The following is a 19,731-nucleotide window of genomic DNA, read 5'->3' on the forward strand; positions in this document are numbered from 1 at the left end:
CACGGTCTGAATAATGACAAACAGCAGACATTGTGTCCGAAGTCTAATGTAGTAAACATACGTTGTCCTATATTGAAAGACAAACCCCAAGTAATTAAGGGGGTTCTCTCTTTTTTTTTTTTTTTTAAACACAATTACAAGCGAGTTCTGTTGAATGAGTCATTGAATGATGGATTAAACCCAGTCCGTTTATGCTAAAACGCAAAAGTATGCACCATTTTTGAGATGGAAAACAAAATGTTCCAAAGACTCTCATAGTAGATTACTTAAAAATATCATCTGATTTGAGATGCATATAAATGCACTTTTAGATTCTTTCCTGTAAACCATCTAGTAAAAAAAAAAATTTAAAGGCAAGTGACGAAACTTTTGACATACAGCAGCTCCAGCTGAACTTTGGCTTTGTAAGCATTTCTAGAAACTGCTGTTTCAGTAACCAAGAATGAACCGTGAACTTTGTTTTACCCATAGTGCATGGTCATTTTCAGTTCATGTCACCACCGATTAGACAAAGTGGAAGGAGATTCCTGCGTCTGTTCTGCTTATTTCCAAACCAGACTAAGGTCATTATAAAGAAGCCACAAGCAAACCCTTTCCCGTCCAGTAACTTGCCACAATTTGTAATTAAACTGTGGCCCTTTAAGTGGAGGGGTTGGCAGCAATGAACATAAAACAGATTTCAATGAGTCTTCACTATTCGAGTTTCTAAAAAGGTCTATAGATTGCTTACCGGCCACAGAACTGCACTACAGGGGGGAAGGGGACTGATTTTGAGCTCCCTGTGTGTGTCCATGAGGTTCACAACAGAATACTAATGGCTTTAGGCTGAGACACATGAGAAAAGATATGCAAAGAGACTTTTAAATTTCCTTCAGCAGCATCATCGAAAAACCATCAGGAAGAAACAGCTCAAGCAAAACAGAAAAGTTATGAATGAACCAATGAAGAGGCTTCCGTGTGTTTCCTCAGCTGTGTTCAATAAGAAGAGAGGACATCCCTGTGGGAATGTGAAACGTGAGAGTATCAGTTGTTCATGAGGCAAGCTGCCAATCTAAAAGTTGTGATAAGTCTATGCCTCCAGACCAGACAAATGTTTGAGTGTTTGCAGTGGCATAGATGCAAGCTTCCTGGCTCAGATCAGAGAGCTGCAGCAATGCCGCTGGGAGAAGAAAACGGATAGATGGCACACTAGGATAAGACTCTATGCATACAGATCCATTCATGCAAAGCTGCGTCTGATTGAGATAACCAACAATAAAAAAGATGACTGACATTTTCAAGATCTAGCAAGAAATATTTTGTGGAAGTGTTGCGCATTGTGTGCCGAGTGTTATAAGTGTTATACTCAAATTCTTTAATAACGGAGAATAACTGCACTTTAAATCCGGCATGAAACAGAAGTCTTTTCAATTCTTGTGTATACGGTACAACCTTTTTGGGCCAGCGCCCCCCTCCCAATTAACTAGGACCCTTACCGCCCCACATTAAATAATCAATATAAATAAATAGTATACTTTATTATATGCCTGTTATTATATACACTACCATTTAAATGTTTGGGGCCAGTACAAATCTTATTTTTTAAAATAAACAGATACTTTCATTCAGCAAGGATCCATTAATAAATTGATTCAACAATAAGTGTAATCATTTGATTTACAAAGTTTAAGCATATTGTTGGTGGTGATAAACACTGATATAGACTTTGGCGATGTTGAGGTGTGTTTGAATTTCTATCGGACAGAGACTTAAAGGTTAAAGAGACTTGTTAGAAAACCGAGATTATATCCAATATGGAAAGTTTACAGAAGAGTTTTGAGTTTGTTTAGCCTTCACTGAAAAGCGGTTTTACTATACTGTGATTTTACCTCTACATTTTTGGTAAATGTTTTAATTGGTTTTCAGTGAAAATTAACCATAGTTATTCCTTAGTTTTAGAAAATATGTTTTGGAAGAATATATTCATTCATATACATCTTCAAGTCACAAGCCCATTTCAAATATTGTTTTTTGGATGTTAGTAAGTTTGTGTGCGACTTCCATAGGTGAAATAATTGATATTGTCCATTTCGGACTTATATTTCAATCTTTCTATTCAATCAAAAAATCCTGATAAAAAATAAATAAAAAAAAACACCTCCACACATTCCACATTTCTATAAGAAGCATTTTTGCTTATAATAATAAAAATTCTTATGACACTGAAGACTAAAGACTGATCTTATGACACTGAAGACTAAAGTAAAAAAGTTTAATTTAAAACAGTTTGTTTTAATTGTAGTGATATTTCTTAATATTACTTTTACTGTATTTGAGTCGTGGTCAGCATAAGAGACTATATATATATAAAAAAAAGTTATAGGTTTTTTTATTATTATTATTATTTAAAAAGCACATCTTTGAATGCCACATAAAAACCTATGATTTGACTGGATAGTTAAAATATCATTTCCCAATGAGCAAAAAAAGCATGTGAATAGTAATTATATCTATGAGTGTTAAACGCTTTAGAAATTTGGCATTGAAACTTTGATTACGTAGGTTATCACAAACTGCAGCCAATCAGCATTTATATAAATTTTTCCAACCGGAAAACACGAACAAATAACAAGAACCTACGGTGTAGACACTGTGTTAGAATGTTGCAAACCATTTTCTTTTACATGTATAATCAAGTTTAATCTTGTAAATCTCTGGCATATACGTGCCTTAAACAAGGACAGCTTAAACAGCTCAACGCCCGTTTCAAAGATATTGCTTCCGAATGCCCCCGTTGAGAAACGCTATGATAGAGTATAAGTGCTGCCTGTTTGATTAGGTTATGAGCTCTAAGGTGATGATACTAATGGTAATAATGACAAAATTCATTTTGGGGACAGCACCTCATTTCAGCAGTCATAATCAACAACAGAAGCAGCCTTTCTGATCGTTACATAGCTCAGCCTGCCAGACACTGTCAATCATGGAAGCTGTCGCTACAAAAATCTGAGGCACATCCTGATTACCAGCCTGTTCCAGCAGTGGCCCGGGAAACCATTTCAAAAGATGTCTTTAGGACAAGGACTAGCAACAATAGTGCAGAGGAATGTCCTCCTACAGCAGAGGGTGAACTTCGGGCACAGCCACATGCATTCTTTAGGAGTGAATCCGGCACTTCCAACAGCGCCTCTGTCCCAGCAGTACCATTACTTTCCGCTCTTACCCCTCGTCTGTCCTCCCCTTTAGCTTTAAAATATAGTCCAAACCCCTGCACCTCAATTTGTGGTTGTAGCAGAGACACATTTATGATCAGACAAGCTCAAATTACATTGAATGCTCAGTAAAACGAGGCCAAAAAACAAAAGGCAACTGTATACATCTAATCTAAACAAGCCTTCAGAGAATCAAAATGATTGGCTCATAAAAAAAACACTATTTTAAAGGTTTGAAATTTCTGTACCAATAATGGCAAACAAATAATTAATAGTTAGACATTTTCCTGCCCTGTCTTCCATTGTTTGGCGGAGCGGTAAGCCATTCGTAGGTTTGGGGAGTGGAATTCCTAATATCTGTCCGGATGAAATGTTGCAACGATGACGTATTGTGTAGGCCAACCAAGAAGTTACCGCCTCCCTTGTTCCCTTGACAAAAACTCAATAGGATTTTCCATTGGCTTTTGGATTGCACAAAATAACAAAAGCTTGATTCTTACATGTTTTATTCCTCATGACAATCTTCAAAAAGGAATAAACACTCCACCACTGTCGCATGACTTCAACATCATCTCTAAGATTAAGACAACTCTCTTTATTTAAAAACATTTTCCCTTAAAGTTTGAGCTCGAATAGCGCATAAGAGTGAGATAACACAAAGATGCTGTGAAAATGGACTAGAGAGTAGGTAAATTTTAATGTCTCTGACAACCTCTGTCCCATTTAGTCACTTGTTAGCAACTGCCTTTTTCAAGTCAGGTAAAAGCCTAATAAAATCACGAGTGGGGCATTACTTATTACTGCTAAAATGCTCATTTGTTTTTGGGTTTTGGCCAACAAAAATACATCATCCCTGCAGCAGTCTATTAAAATCCAATAGGAGGAATAATTCTGTCATCAGAGAGAGAGAAAAAAAAAGAACTTGAGAAGTTTAAAATAGCTTTTTTCACTGGTATGGTTAATGGCTTTGTCACATAATAAATGAGTATATCAAAGCTTCTGTTAACAGCTTTGCACAGGATGAAGTGGACAAACTCTGATGACAGCCTCCTTGATCAGACACGCTTCAGACTGGGCCGTTCTGGCGTCTGACATCAGGATGACCGGAGCTGTAGAGCTATGCACATCACAGCAATCTAGCCTTTGATGTGCAAACCACACATCTGGAGCTGGAACCAATCCAGATAAAATGGAGCTTATCAAACCACAGCAGCGTTCCAGTTTCTGCCTAACTAATGAAGAAAGCAATGACAGCTTAATCAAATAACTCCCCAGGAACTGATAAAATTCTGTGCTGGATTGTATTCTGTATTCACTAAATAAATTGTTCATGAAGATCTAGCTAGTTTTCTCATCCAACAGATTATGGCTATTGATTCAGCCCAAGTCCTATAGGATGAGAGTTTGGAATCACTGGGTCTACACTGTGCTTAATGAACTAAAAGCGGCCGACATAGGATCTAAACGTGTAGATTTCCACATTAGATTTTCCTCCATTTCACAATGTTGTACACATCCCCCATCCATTGCATTCATGTTTCTAACAGCAGTTTTTAAATTATGGGACATGCAAAGTCTTACAGGAATAACATGAGGGTGAGTAATTAATGATACATAAAAAAAAATCATTTTTGGGTGAACTAACCCTTTAACAAGTTTGTTAGTTAGCATAACTTATGTATTTATTAGCAGTCAACGGATATATCGCCAAGACCGATAAAATAAATTATATGTGTGGGTGTGTGTGTGTGTGTGTATATATACACACACACACACACACACACACACACACTTTTTTTAAACCACTTTATTTGTGAAAAATATTATTATATCATTACAGTATAGCATGTTTATTTTACAGATTTATTTTTATCAAGTTCAAATTATTTTTTCATATAATTTATTTCTAATTTAGTAAATGTTATGTAAAATAAATGCAAATAATATAATAATGCAATGAAGTTGATAAATAGGTCTACTACCTAATATAATGACAAGGGGGGGTTGGGAATCAAGTTTTTAAAAAAAAGTTAACTATGAAGAAATGCATTTTTCCACTCATATTTCACTAGAAACCATTTACGGGTCTTGAGATTGATCATGCTCTCTAGCTGGGTCCTATATAATAAAAAAAAAACTGGTTTATTACATGTTTTGGCTAATTTGATTATACTTTAGCATCCATTCCGCAGAATTCAGCACATAAAATAGTGACGCCAAGTCGTTTTCGTTTTTTTTTCTCTTCTTGTAAAAAAAAAAATAAAAAAGGAAAATCCCAAGTCTACATTGAAAAGAACTTTCAAAACTCTCAAAAAGGGATAGTTCACCCAAAAATGAAAATTAGCCCATGATTTATTCACCCTCAAGTCATCCTAGGTGTATATGACATTCTTCTTTCAGACGAATAAAATCGGAGTTATATTAAAAAAGTCTTGGCTTTTCCAAGCTTTATAATGGCAGTAATATTTGCTCTGTTTTTGAAGTCCATAAAAATTGCATCTGTCCGTCAAATAACGTGCTCCACACAGCTCTGGGGGGTTAATAAAGGCCTTCTGAAGTGCATCGATGCGTTCGTGTAAGAAAAATAACCATATTTACAACTTTATAAAGTAAAGTTTCGGCCAATCGCCTTCCGTATTCACTTTATGGAAAAAGTGTTGAAAGTGCCTCTGCCGATGAAAGGCCTCCGTTACCAGGTACGCTTGTCAGACGTCACGTACGCATCTTGAATTGCGAGAAGGCACTTTCAACACTTGATTGGCTGGAACTTTACTTTATAAAGTTTTAAATATGGATATTTTTCTTACACAAATGCATCGATTCGCTTCAGAAGGCCTTTATTAACCCCCCCAGAGCCGCATGGAGCACGTTATTTGACGGACAGATGCATTTTTTATGGACATCAAAAACAGAGCAATAGTCACTGCCATTATTAAGCTGGGAAGAGCCTGGACTTTTGTAATATAACTCAGATTTGATTCGTCTGACAGAAGAATGTCAAATACACCTAGGATGACTTGACGGTGAGTTAATAATGGGCTAATTTTAATTTTTGGGTGAACTATCCCTTTAGTGCAGGAAAAAAACAGCAGAGAAACTGACCAACACTAAACTAATGATATACTACAAATGTTATTCAAAAACATTCCGTTTTAATAAGAATGGATTCAGAATGGGTAAACCAAACTTTGATCTCTCATCACACACCCTTCAACAGCCAATAAAATGCCTTCAAAGCCAAATCTCTCATTACTCAACCCTTTATTTACACCCAACCAGTCTCTGTCTTCTCTCCATCCTGAGTCTTCTTGTCTGACGGATGAGGCATTAGCTTCTAAGAGCTGACAGATATTTGCTCAGATCTGGTGAGTGGCAGGTTGTCAGATCAGGCTGTCCACAGCTACCACCCTCCCCACCGAGTGAATCAAGGCTGCAGACTGGGCGTCTCTCAGCTGGGCTGTGCCTGACACTACCAGCCTCCAAATGCTCAAAGACCTGCACTGTACCATCACAATCACAATATCCCTGATCCTGCCCGTATCTCAGCTTCCATCTCAGGAGAAAAAGCAAGCATTACTGTGAAAGAATGTTGGATATATTACTTCTATGATGTTTTGGCTGTTTGACTCGTCCAGTCCAAGACGACTAGATAATGACAGCTTACCAGAGGAGTCTCCAAACACTTTATTCTGATAATACCCTCCTAAACATTCCTTCAACCCACTGGACACTCAGGCCTGGACAGTGTCAACTATAATTATGATCATTTAGAACAGTTTGTTTTTAAAGTACCAAGTTTGATATGGCTAGCACAACATGTACCGAGTCGCACTGTGTACATAGGCAGATGACTCAAGTCTTCAACACAACAGACCCATACATCCAGAGTAATTAATCACAATCAGTGAACCATAAACTAGGACGGTCCCTCGCTCCATTGTGTCATCGATTGAGATAAATAGTACATTTCATAAAATGTTGAGAAAGATTTTGAGAGTTTAGACAAGTATCAGCAAAGATGCAAAGAGTTTAATACTATAACATTGAAGAAGACGGTGTTCAATAACCCTGTAAATGTTAAATGTCAATGGTTCTCACAAAAGTTTGGATCCCATTACAAATACAAATATCTCCACTGTCCGAGCATCCGAGATTCAGATCATGGAGTTAACAGAGAATCCCAGCAATCTACATAAACTTATGTCTACATTAGGGATGCACATTAAAGGTGGGGTAAGAGCTTTCTATTAACCGATGTTGATTTCAAATCACCAAAACAAACACGCCCCTATTTTGATAGCTCCGCCCCACACATACGTAACCCAGGCAACGACTATGGCGGAATCTGCTGTGCCAGCCGGCCAAGGGTGTGATGTCATCAATAAGTGAAAGCATTGTGTGTTACTATGGTAATCCAGGTCAAATGTTCAGTGGAAAAAGTCATCGCTTACATCCCAAACAGTTCTCATGAACAGCTCGATAGCACGAGCAAGACAGTCCAACTAACAAACATATTACAATTATGACAATATTAGAGGGTTATATCAATCACGAAAAGAGGAACCAAAGGAAACAAATATATATTAGGAGTATATTATCTTACTTTTCGGACACATTTTGAGAGCTGACACTTGAAACACACAGTGGAGGAGGTTTAGACGCTCCAGGCTTATACGGTGTGGAAATGAATGGTTAATTATCATAGCTGAAGTGAACGACAATATGATCGCAAATGGACAAGCAAGCAAACATGACACTGAGCATATTCAAGCAAAAGCCAGCATATATTAGTTCTGTGAAACAAAATCTTTACTTTAACAAATGTACTCGCCTATCAAAAAGAAATGAAGCAACCTCGGCCTTCACTCCTTGAGTTCTCTCCAGCGCTGGAAAGCTGATCCGATATTTCCACATTTGTTTTTTTATCTGCCATCTCTCTTTCTGTCGTCGCTCGGCTAATGTCCGTCCTGGGTCGTGTCTTTTATAGACATGCCATTAGTAGACACGCCCCTTACTGCTGATTGGCTATACGTTTGTACGTTGGTACTCGGCCTGAGACACTTTTCTAAAGCAGTTTTGAAATACCACTTACCCCACCTTTAAATAGGCCACCATATCATTATTGGCCAATATATGTAATTTTTTACATTATCGGCTTAACAAGAAAATTAGGTCATTATATTAACGCTGATAAATAATGGATTATTTCCTGCAGCGGAGATACTTCAGATACCCACCATTCGCCAAGATGGTTTTGAATTGCTTGAAATATGATTGAAATCACAAAAAGGAAAATACGGTTGAGTTCAACATGCAACGCAAGTCTGTCATATAGGCTACATAAAATTATAATAAGAACATTATAATGGTGCTTGGAACATAGCTTTTAATGGTGAGACTTGTTTTTGTAATCAGGCTTTCAAAAATTATGTAAAAACGCAGATTTAGATTTATCGGCTTCATCGAATTATTGGTTATATCGGCCAAAATTCTCATATCGGTGCATCCCTAGTCTACATGGGAAAAAAAGTTGTGCTGCTTAATATTTTTGTGAAAACATACATAGGGTCTCATTCACTAATGACTGCGCGCTGTGGATTATTTTGAAATTGTGGGCAGTCTGGGCACAGGAGAAACATTTCCACTCAATTCACAACACATGTACACACATTAATTTGTTCTTAACCTTGTTCTAATGTTAGTGAATTTGGAGTATTCTAAAGGGCTTTCCACACAACTTTTCATCGCTTTCTGCAGACACGCTCACCAGATCCTCGAGCAATGCCAAGGGTGTATATTCTCAAAACCAGTTCAAACACAACAAACACATTTTATACCGACCTCTGATTAGCAAGCTGTACATACGCTTAAATCTGTGTTCTTCAGATACCTCGCAGCTGATGTATATAACGCAGGTTTCTTTCACTATGATGAAATATAATATTGAATTTAATCTTATATATATATATATATATAATAAATAATACAATTGAATTTAATCTTAAATATATTTCATCAATAAAATATCATATAATTTAGGCCTAATAAAATAACAATATATGCTAATTATATTCACGAGAAGATGAGATATAACTTTTTAACACGATCATAAGGCTGCACAGTGCAAGTGCTTTTTGGGTAGGGTTTCAGTTGTGCCTATTTTTTTGCATAAATTTAGAATACATTTTAGTACAAAAGTTTAGTGAATCATCTGTTTGTGCAATTGTTTGTACACAGATTTCACCTTGAAATGTGTGCATACGCATGCTTAGTGAATGAGACCAATTGTTTACCAGGATACTTTGATGAATAGAAAGTTCTGCGCAACAATTTCTTGAAATATTTTTTGTAACAATGTGAAAATATTTACTTTCCATTTTTGTTTAATTTAATGCATCCTTGCTGAATAAAATTTTTTATTTTTTTTATGTAATCTTATTCACCTCAAACTTTTGAATGGTAGTGTACATTAACATAAAAAAATGGTTCCTTTATCATCAATTCCATTTTAGTAAAGCACTCAGAAAAGGATACATTTTGATGGCCCCGGATTTAGTTCCAATGGCCATAAGCTGCAGTTTGGGATCATAGGCCAAAGCACTTGGCTGGTTTGGGAATCCATGTTCAACTGTCTGAGTAAAAAAAGAAAAGAGAGAGAGAAAAAAACATCTCACATTCAAGACTAAAACTCACACGTAATGTACATCAGATTAAGGATCAGATCAGGTTAAAAAAGAAACCAAGTCATACTTCATTGACCTCTAATGAGCCCTGATGCTACGATCAACAATGCAGAAGTGCGACCCTGACAGGAAGGGGATTTCCTTGTTTTTACAAAAAAAGAAAATGAGGAAAATAAAGAACCAGAAATAGTAAGGAAGGAAACCTAGTAGATTTGACAGGCAATGTCAAATTCATCTTCACACAAGCTATCAAAAATGATTTGCAGAAAAGTGTTTTGGGGCAAAAAACGTCACTTTAAATACAGAAGGCAGGGATTTAAGCCAAACAAGGCTTGAAGTTGGCCGAAGGACGCAGATATTTTTTCGCAGGTTGGCAAAGTGTGACATGGCCGAAGGACGCAGATCTTTTTTCGCAGGTTGACAAAGTGTGACATGGTAAATAACAGGACCTTCCTGTAACATTACACACAGTGTCATGACGCTTAATCAGCATGACACACAAACACCTTACTTCCACATCACCGCTCTGTTTTTCCTAAACCATCTGTGGATAAATGTCATCAGCAGCATTTGAGAAATTAAGAAACTGAGGACTAACCTAAAAACGTGAAGAAAAAAAAAAAGTATTTATCATGTCCTCCTGCAGTGTTTTACAATGAGGAGGAGGGCTAGAAATGCTGCCAGAGTTTGGTCATCAGTAAAGAGCCTACAATCAAACCTTTTCTGTGTTTCTGGCAGGGGAGCAGTAACATGTTCATTATGATTTAAGAGCAGCCTCATTACAAAGAGCTCTACAAATCCTTACTATCACCCTGCTGCTGCCAGCACCACTATACACCCAAGGCTCAGTAACAAACATTATTTTTAATTTAATAAAATATGAAACTAAATGGAAATATTTAGCCCTTATATATATATATATATATATATATATGCTATACTTGCATGCAAATAAGTAAATAAAAAGTTTTTTTTTTTTTTTTTAATCATAACAAAATGAAGTAAAACACTGCATGACAGAAACTGCATGTTCTGGAACTGAAATTAGTAGGGAAAAAATAAAGTACGCCGTTTGTAGCATCTGAAGATCCAAACATGAGTAAACTTTTGAGGTCAACGCGCCCTGATCTCGTTTTATTGAGATCCACTGATGAAGATGGATATCAAACACAACACATATTTCATTCTTGTAAAGATATATAAAAGTCTAACTGTGCACTAACAAGAAGAAAAGCTTGCTATATTTAAAGTACTAATGGTTTCAAACAACTTTCATGCGCTTATATTGTTGATACTTAGCCTTTATATCTGGCCCTGATAGTTGGAAAACATCGCTGTTAACAGACGCATGTTAATAAAAACAACATTCAAACAGTGCATGTAATTATGAATATATTTGCTTGAATTAAATGTAAATAACAGTCGATTTCAGTGCAACCCGAAACCGCATGCAAGCTCGAGAGGCAGGAGACCCAACGCTATGTATCCCGCACATACCTTATTGAATGCAAACAGATCCTGCTTGATTTTTTCACGATGAGGGTCATTTCCCTGCCGTCTGAACCTAAACTTCATCATCCTGAAGCCTAATCAGAGATACCACAGCCCGCACCGTCTCAAAATGATAGAAATTCCGTTAGGCGTGAATCGGTGCAGAGAAACAATGTGATCCTTCATGCAAGCTCCAGTTTCTTTTGTATCCACTCCTCAAACCGTGCAAGTTTCAGCTGTGTGTTTATGCAGTTTGACCACAGGGCAAGTTCACAGGAACCACGTCTTAGGCGAGCCAATCAGAGGCACGAATCTGTGACCAATTCACCAAGCCACGCCCACCGCCAGTGTACGTGTGGAAAACACGGATCGGGACTCCGCTGGATTAACTTGATTTATTCACACGTTTGAATTGCCTAGCATCAATTTAATTACAGTACACGAAAATAGCAGTCAGTTAAAACTTTTAATGACATTATTTTCCATTGTTTACTTTTTTACAAACATTTAACAGCATGATGTTAATATTCAATGTGCATTCAGTGTAATTAAATCATAAAAAATTGGGAGAAACAGTACATCTGTGATTTTTTTTATTTAGAATAAAGACTTCATAATAAACCTACATAAACATACAAATAGTGCATTTCCTGTCCACATAGAGAATTTAACAATGACACATAAATGCAAACATTGATTTAAAACATATCAGTTTCAAGTAGTGCAACTTTTTTCTCTCTCATATAAAAATGTGTCCAGAACTAGAGGTAGAAATATACTATAGAAATAAATGATGGGAGCATATTTTCAACATAACTGAAAGCATGCAAATTATTGTGAATAGCAAGCTAATCCTGGAGCTTGGTTTTGAAATTGCAACCAGACATATTGCACTATCAATAAGGACAGGTGGCTTTGGACGTGTAGGAGTTTAATAGTGTCTGATTGCAATTATTTCCATAAAAGTATAATGCATAACATCTGTGAGAAGGAGTTCTAGAGCAGAGTGATTTCACTGGGCGGCAGAGTAAGTCTCTTCTCTCGTACTGTTAGCAGGTTCTCCACATGCATGGCGATGACACGACACAGCTCAAGACTCTGTAAAATCAAACACAGTAATAAGCTCCGCCCCCACACTGGCCCAGTGAAAATGATCAACTCAGACTAACAACACAACTTAAAAATGACCAGATATGACTCTTTTTTAGACCAAAGTCCATACCTGCTCCAGCTGTAACTGTGTAATGCGTTGAGACATTAGGTCACCCAGCATTATCTCCACGTACGGGTAACAGGAGCCAGCTGTGGGCCTCTGTGTACGGGTGGACTGGACCTCCTTTAGCGGGAACTTCACCATTGGCTCCTGAGGAACATTGAAAACAGCTGTGAAGTCTATACATGACCGTGTTATATAATATCTTGGGGGGAAATGCAGTACATTTGCAAATATGGGGTAATGTACACTTCAGCAGTGCCAAAGCAGATTACATATTCAAATCCCAGAATAATTGCATACTTTTGCATAAATTGATACATATATACCACATGTATCATATTTACTAACATACAGAAAAAAGTAGGAGCCTTAAAGGGTTAGTTCACCCAAAAATGAAAATTCTGTCATTAATTACTCACCCTCATGTCGTTCGACACCCGTAAGACCTCCGTTCATATTCGGAACACAAATGAAGATATTTTTGTTGAAAGCTGATGGCTGAGAAAGGCTTCAGATAGGCCTCCATTGGCATTCAGTACATTTACACTCCCAAGACCCATAAAAGGCACTAAAAACGTTGTTACAAAGTCCATCTCACCACAGTGACTCTACAATAATTTTACGATGCGACGACAATAGTTTTTGTGCGCAAAAAAAAATCAAAATAACACCTTTATCCAACTTGTTCTTGTCTTCCGTGTGTGCCTCCACGACGCATGCGCGAGAATATGACATAGCGCCAGGGTTCGGGAATCCATGAAATGCACACTTTAGCCCGATTTTGAGAACTACGCCGAGACCTAAAGCACGATCAATGTAGAATTCAACAGCTTAGATACGCGCGTCTTCCTCTGCTTGTAAACAAATCGCTTCTGGGTCATATGTCCGAACGCCGGATCTGCGTCATATTCTCGCGCATGCGTCGTGGAGGCACACACGGAAGACAAGAACAAGTTGGATAAAGGTGTTATTTTGATTTTTTTTTGCGCACAAAAACTATTGTCGTCGCATCGTAAAATTATTGTAGAGTCACTGTGGTGAGATGGACTTTGTAACGACGTTTTTAGTGCCTTTTATGGGTCTTGGGAGTGTAAATGTACTGAATGCCAATGGAGGCCTATCTGAAGCCTTTCTCAGCCATCAGCTTTCAACAAAAATATCTTCATTTGTGTTCCGAATATGAACGGAGGTCTTACGGGTGTCCAACGACATGAGGGTGAGTAATTAATGACAGAATTTTCATTTTTGGGTGAACTAACCCTTTAAAGAGATATACTGCCATTCAAAAGTTTGGGGTCAGTAAGACTTTTGAAAAAAAAAGAATACTTTTATTCAGCAAGGAGGCATTAAATTGATCAAAAGGGACAGTACAGACATTTATAATGTTACAAAATATTAAAATGTTCTATTTATCAAAGATCTCTTTTAAAAAATGGTCACGATTTCCACAAAAAAAATAAGCAGCACTGTTTTCAACATCAATAATAAATCAAGCATTCTGCATTAGTTCAGGCAGGCCACGTAGTCCGCCCATATCAGCTGATCCGATTCCTATGCACTCAATTGGCAACTCTCAAACTGCCTTACTTAAGCGTAGCTTCAGTTCAGTCTGCCTGCTTGGCTGATTCCACCGCTCGCTGCTTTGCAACCCACCTCCACCCCAACTCCTCCTTAAACTGTGTTTAACTTAATCAATGTCATTCTGTTGTCATTGATGCATGCTCTGTTCTCAATGGGGGATTTACACTGCCCTCCCAGTTTGAAAAATGGGAGGTTGTCCCCAGAAGCTGCTGCTGTTTCTTGTCTTGGTTTTTCACAGAGCTCATGAAAAGGATGAGGAATTTAGAACAGAGCCATATCGCCAAATGTAAATTTAGCAAAACATGCCTATAAAAAAGTTGACAAAGTTTGTCTATGGTGTTTTTGACTTAAAGAGTTAGTTCACCCAAAAATGAAAATTCTGTCATTAATTACTCACCCTCATGTCGTTGGACACCCGTAAGACCTCCGTTCATATTCGGAAGACAAATGAAGATATTTTAGTTGAAAGCTGATGGCTGAGAAAGGCTTCAGATAGGCCTCCATTGGCATTCAGTACATTGACACTTCCAAGATCCATGAAAGGCACTTAAAACGTTGTTACAAAGTCTATCTCACCACAGTGGCTCTACAATCATTTTACGATGCGACGACAATAGTTTTTGTGCGCAAAAAAAAATCAAAATAACACCTTTAACCAACTTGTTCTCGACTTCCGTGTATGCCTCCACGACGCATGCGTGAGAATATGACGTAGCGCTGGCGTTCGGGAATCCATGAAATACACACTTTAACCCCATTTTGAGCACTACGCCGAGACCTAAAGCACGATCAATGTAGAATCCAACAGGTTAGATACGCGCGTCTTCCTCTGCTCGTAAACAAATCGCTTCTGGGTCATATGTCCGAACGCCGGATCTGCGTCATATTCTCACGCATGCGTCGTGGAGGCATACACGGAAGTCGAGAACAAGTTGGTTAAAGGTGTTATTTTGATTTTTTTTTGCGCACAAAAACTATTGTCGTCGCATCGTAAAATGATTGTAGAGTCACTGTGGTGAGATAGACTTTGTAACGACGTTTTAAGTGCCTTTCATGGATCTTGGAAGTGTCAATGTACTGAATGCCAATGGAGGCCTATCTGAAGCCTTTCTCAGCCATCAGCTTTCAACAAAAATATCTTCATTTGTCTTCCGAATATGAACGGAGGTCTTACGGGTGTCCAACGACATGAGGGTGAGTAATTAATGACAGAATTTTCATTTTTGGGTGAACTAACCCTTTAAGTGGACCTGACTGAATGTGTGTTTTTTTTAAAGTCAGCATATCAGAATGATTTCTGAAGGATCATGTGACACTGAAGACTGGAGTAACGATGATGAAAATTCAGCTTTGCCATCACAGGAATACATTTCATTTTAAAGTATATTAAAATAGAAAATGGCCATTTTAAACTGTAAACTTTTTTAACATTATTACTGTTTTTGCTGTATTTTTATCAAATAAGGGTCACCTTGGTGAGAATAAGAGATTTCTTTCAAAAACATTTTTATATATCTCACCAACCTCATTATTTACTCACTCTCAATTCATTTCAAACATATATTGCTGTCTTAATTATGACACAATTATAATTTATAGTGTATCTTTACACAAGCTTTTAGTAGAAATTGGGAAAGGGGTTAAACTTACATGAGTATCTTTGCTTAGAAAGTTCAGACCATTTTGATTGACAGCCAGTACACACGGGGTGTCGATAGCACCGTTGCTGCTGCTCTGTATGTAGAAGAATGACGAGCCAAACATGGGAAAAGCACTCACGAGCCCTGAAACAGAAATACAAGTACAACAATAAGCCTTTTGAATAAATGTCTGCACGCCTCCACGTTGGCTGTTCTCCTAAGTCAACACCTCACCCAGAAATTGTGCTTTGGCCTGATGAGGACTGAGGGGCTGCACCTGCTGCATATGCTGGCTCACCATGTTTAACCACTGCTGGGGCCGCTGGAGACCACAGAGCTGGGTGGGAATACACTCCTGCACCTCATGGCTGATGGCAGAGAACAAGAGAAACTTACCGTATAAATGAGATGTCAAACTTAATTTACCTAAGGGACACTTGTGATGTCAGATTAATGGCATTACATGGAAGGCAGGTAGATTGAGTCCTTGGCACGATGTTGCAGAGCTGCCAATTTTGACACTTGCTGAAGCTGCTGCTCACTGGCCTTACCCTGTGGGACAACATTGAGCAGCCCTTTCAAGTAGTCAGGGGATACCTACAAAATATGAATGAAGATCAGATTAGTAGCCTGAACAGAGAAAACTTAGATCAAAACGAGAACAAATGCCTTAGATCTTTGTAACTTTGCACAAAACATGAAAGGAATGTCTGGGAAATTGAATCAGACTGGCTGATGTACCTGATTGTAATGCGTAGTGACTCCGAGCTCATTGTCAAACTTTAGTGGCTGCGTCCATATCACTCTCCGAAACCACAGACTGTAGTTGCTATCAACGCGTTCAGCCTCTGTAGCAATATCCAAGATGTACTCCCTTTTGTTTAGAGGCCGGACATTCTGACCTGGAGCAAGAGAGACAACACCCAGGTGAAAAGGAAATATACTTAAATTGTGCTTATTTTGACATACTTAATATATTTGAATTATAATGTACTAAGTGTGTATTAAATGTATTATTTTGAAACAACTTCAAGTATAATAAGTTTCATTTTATATGTATTTAAGACCAATTTTAAGGTAATTTCAATATATTGTTGTTAAAACGGAACCACTTTAAGTACATTTAGTGTAATTTAATTGCACTTCTTTAAATTGTATTTGTAATACACTTTAAAGCTGTACTAGAACTACAGCTGAAGTATATTTTAAGTTTCTCATTAATGTGTTCCCTGTATATTTTAAATATAATATCAGCTCATTAATAAAGCACACTATAAAGAGCCACTATTAGTATATTACAAAACCATTCAATGACAATAATATAGTTTAATGTATTAAAAATACAGTGAAATTAAGTACGAGAAAACAGCTTTCGATCCTTGTATTACTTGTATCATCTTATAAAATAATCCTTTCCTAACTACCATCTCAGCAACTGAAAACAACCAGTGGCAACTTATTTAAACTTATTTTCCTTTTTGTCATCTCACCTCTGTTTGTGACCACAAATATAGCATATTCATTCAAGGCCTCAAGTTTATGTAGACCCATCTCATAGCACAGCTCTTCAATGGCATCCAGAGCCACCTTTAAAAAGTAACAAAAGTGAATTAAAATCAAACGTTTCCTACTAAAAGAATATCCTGATTGGTCGAGCTGCAATAAATATCACAGAGGCAACTTACTGAGCAGGTTTTGATCTTTAGGTGGCGTTCAATTCCACCAGGAAGAAGAAACAACTGGCGTTTGGAGCTCCTTCCAGCCTTGAAAACGATTGCGCACGATTAAGCATAGATTGGTGAAAATGTGACTGAAATTAGCATTGAAATTTGCTTATATCCAACTAACCAGCATAGCTATCAATTCCATCCCATTAGGATGCACAACACGTCCACCATATTGGAACGTCTTCCTTAGGTTCTGCTCACAAGCCTTGGAAATGCCTGTCAATGTATCGTGTTATTCCTATTCATCAGTCAATACGTAATCGGTTTGACCTGTGTAGCTGTAAAACAGCGGAATACCTTGAAAGTGCACCCCGGGACTTGCACAGACATCCTGGAGGTATTTAAGCAGGTAAGGTTTAAGCGCCTCTGAACACTTGTAGTATGCAGTGAGGATGTACAGCAGCCTCCAGCCCCTCTGACAACTCTCCCTGTGAAACACAGTAAAGATCATCATTTACTCTACTTGGCACACTACAATGAGTCCTAAATGGTTTGCTCATTAAAAAAAAAAAAAAGCAGGCTTATATACGTCTTGGAGCTGGTGTTCCCAGTGATCTGCTTGAGGACTTGGCAGTATGCTTCATCCTTCATTAATCCATATTCGCCACTCAACTGTAACAGAGATTGAGCTCATGTCACAGTGGCATTGAAAACATTAAGCACATTCCTGTCTGGTATCTTAATATTTCATGATGGAAAGGCTTGTTGAGCTATTTAAAGAGTTGCATACCCTTAGGATGGTGCTGACAATGTCCTGCTCGGCCTGACCTTTCATAGGGTAGTCTCCCATAAATTTCATTATACCTTAAGGAGTATCATTTTTATTAGAAAATAAACATTACACTTTAGTTGATGACATAAAAAATATCGGTCACTCAATTTGTGTTATGTAACATTCTGCTTACCAAGAAAAATCTCTGCAGCTACTCTGTTCATGTTTTCATCAGTGAACTCGATCAAGGACTCTTGAATTGGAGACTATAAAACCAAAGCAAAAATCAGAAAATGCATTAAAAAGCTTTATAAAATATACCAACCTTGTTTATTATTATTATAAAGATATATTTAAATAGTATAAAAGGTGTTAAAAGTAATCTGGTGCACTGATTATATACACCCAAGATGTCCCAATGTACAATATCATTATTTGAGATGGTAGTTTTCATTGAATGATCCAATTTTAGTGAATATCTAATTCAATTATACCTCACACAAAGCTATCGTATGACTTCAGTAGACTTGGTTTATAGTGCACAAGATGTATGGGCTACTTTTATGATACTTTTATGGTTTTTACAGCTTAAAAGCCTCTGTTCATTATAATAGCATGGTGGGTAAATCATGACAGTATACTAATTCTAAATTAACTATATTCTTTGTTTTAAAAATCAATGTTTAGAAATTGATGGTATGGTATGTATTCTGTACCTTGGAAAATTTCACCATTTCTGATGGTTCCCTGGAATCCTTTGTTTTCTTTGACTTTTTCTTATATGAATCACTGCAAAATACAAACATAGCTCAGTGCATCTATTAATTTTTCTGAATTCAGCTATGCAACTGTGAGAACTTGAGCTCGCAATGCCCCATGATGTAATCAACAGACCCGTTTTGTCTCTGGGCCCCTCTGAAATATTTCTTGGCAAACTCCACCATGTTGTATTGGCTGTCCTGCAAGATTCTCTCATCGATGTCCATATCAGCACTGTCGGTGTAGGCCTCCGCATACTCACTGACAGGAGACGCCACCTAGAGGTGAGATGCAGTGACACAACGGTTCTCAGAGGGATACATATAAATCATTATTTCAGGCTACATGGCCAGTGAAGCACATATACCTCAATGGACCGGTCCAGTTCGTGGGCTGCGGCAGCGGAGCCCACAGCTACAGCCACAGCGGCTGAGGCGGCCACGCGACCCTGCTTATTCTTGGGTTCTTCTTTCTTGTCCACAGGAATGCTAATGAAGTCAGGAGCAGCCACTGGCTGAACAAACTCCATAGGAAAAACCCCAGACCGCCCATGAATGGCCCCAAACTTCCAGCCTTTGCACGAAACAAGACATGGTGTGTGAAAATGTGCGTGTGGTGGTAGTATAACATTTTAAGAGTAGAAGTCCCTGTATAAAAAGCATCAGTGAAACCATCATGCTAAGAGAAGGAAGACCGTTTCTATACATGCAACTAAGGATGCATAAATCAGA

General features: G+C 37.8%; 2 protein-coding genes across 3 annotated transcripts in view; both read right to left on the reverse strand.

Moving 5' to 3' along the window:
* llgl1 (LLGL scribble cell polarity complex component 1) overlaps positions 1–11,652 on the reverse strand; it is a 43,611-nt gene extending 31,959 nt beyond the window's left edge. Inside the window, exons 1-2 of one of the 2 annotated variants that reach the window (XM_079823833.1) lie at positions 11,372–11,652; positions 9,726–9,823 (exon numbers count right to left, since the gene is read on the reverse strand). In XM_079823833.1, the coding sequence (XP_079679959.1) occupies positions 9,726–9,823; positions 11,372–11,452 (179 nt within the window). In that variant the 5' untranslated portion in view covers positions 11,453–11,652. The remainder of the gene's footprint in view (positions 1–9,725; positions 9,824–11,371) is intronic. The other variant, XM_079823832.1, reaches the window with a different exon arrangement.
* A 312-nt stretch (positions 11,653–11,964) lies between these two features.
* myo15aa (myosin XVAa) overlaps positions 11,965–19,731 on the reverse strand; it is a 39,299-nt gene continuing 31,532 nt past the window's right edge. The window contains exons 50-65 of the mRNA XM_079827293.1: positions 19,368–19,573; positions 19,136–19,278; positions 18,958–19,030; positions 18,435–18,507; positions 18,260–18,333; positions 18,059–18,141; positions 17,827–17,957; positions 17,651–17,745; positions 17,488–17,565; positions 17,293–17,389; positions 16,544–16,704; positions 16,266–16,399; positions 16,037–16,170; positions 15,813–15,946; positions 12,588–12,728; positions 11,965–12,463 (exon numbers count right to left, since the gene is read on the reverse strand). Coding sequence (XP_079683419.1) covers positions 12,362–12,463; positions 12,588–12,728; positions 15,813–15,946; positions 16,037–16,170; positions 16,266–16,399; positions 16,544–16,704; positions 17,293–17,389; positions 17,488–17,565; positions 17,651–17,745; positions 17,827–17,957; positions 18,059–18,141; positions 18,260–18,333; positions 18,435–18,507; positions 18,958–19,030; positions 19,136–19,278; positions 19,368–19,573 — 1,859 coding nt within the window. The 3' untranslated portion in view covers positions 11,965–12,361. The remainder of the gene's footprint in view (positions 12,464–12,587; positions 12,729–15,812; positions 15,947–16,036; positions 16,171–16,265; positions 16,400–16,543; positions 16,705–17,292; positions 17,390–17,487; positions 17,566–17,650; positions 17,746–17,826; positions 17,958–18,058; positions 18,142–18,259; positions 18,334–18,434; positions 18,508–18,957; positions 19,031–19,135; positions 19,279–19,367; positions 19,574–19,731) is intronic.

This window comes from Gobio gobio, assembly GCF_949357685.1.
Source record: "Gobio gobio genome assembly, chromosome: 1".
In the NCBI taxonomy this organism is placed as follows: domain Eukaryota; kingdom Metazoa; phylum Chordata; class Actinopteri; order Cypriniformes; family Gobionidae; genus Gobio; species Gobio gobio.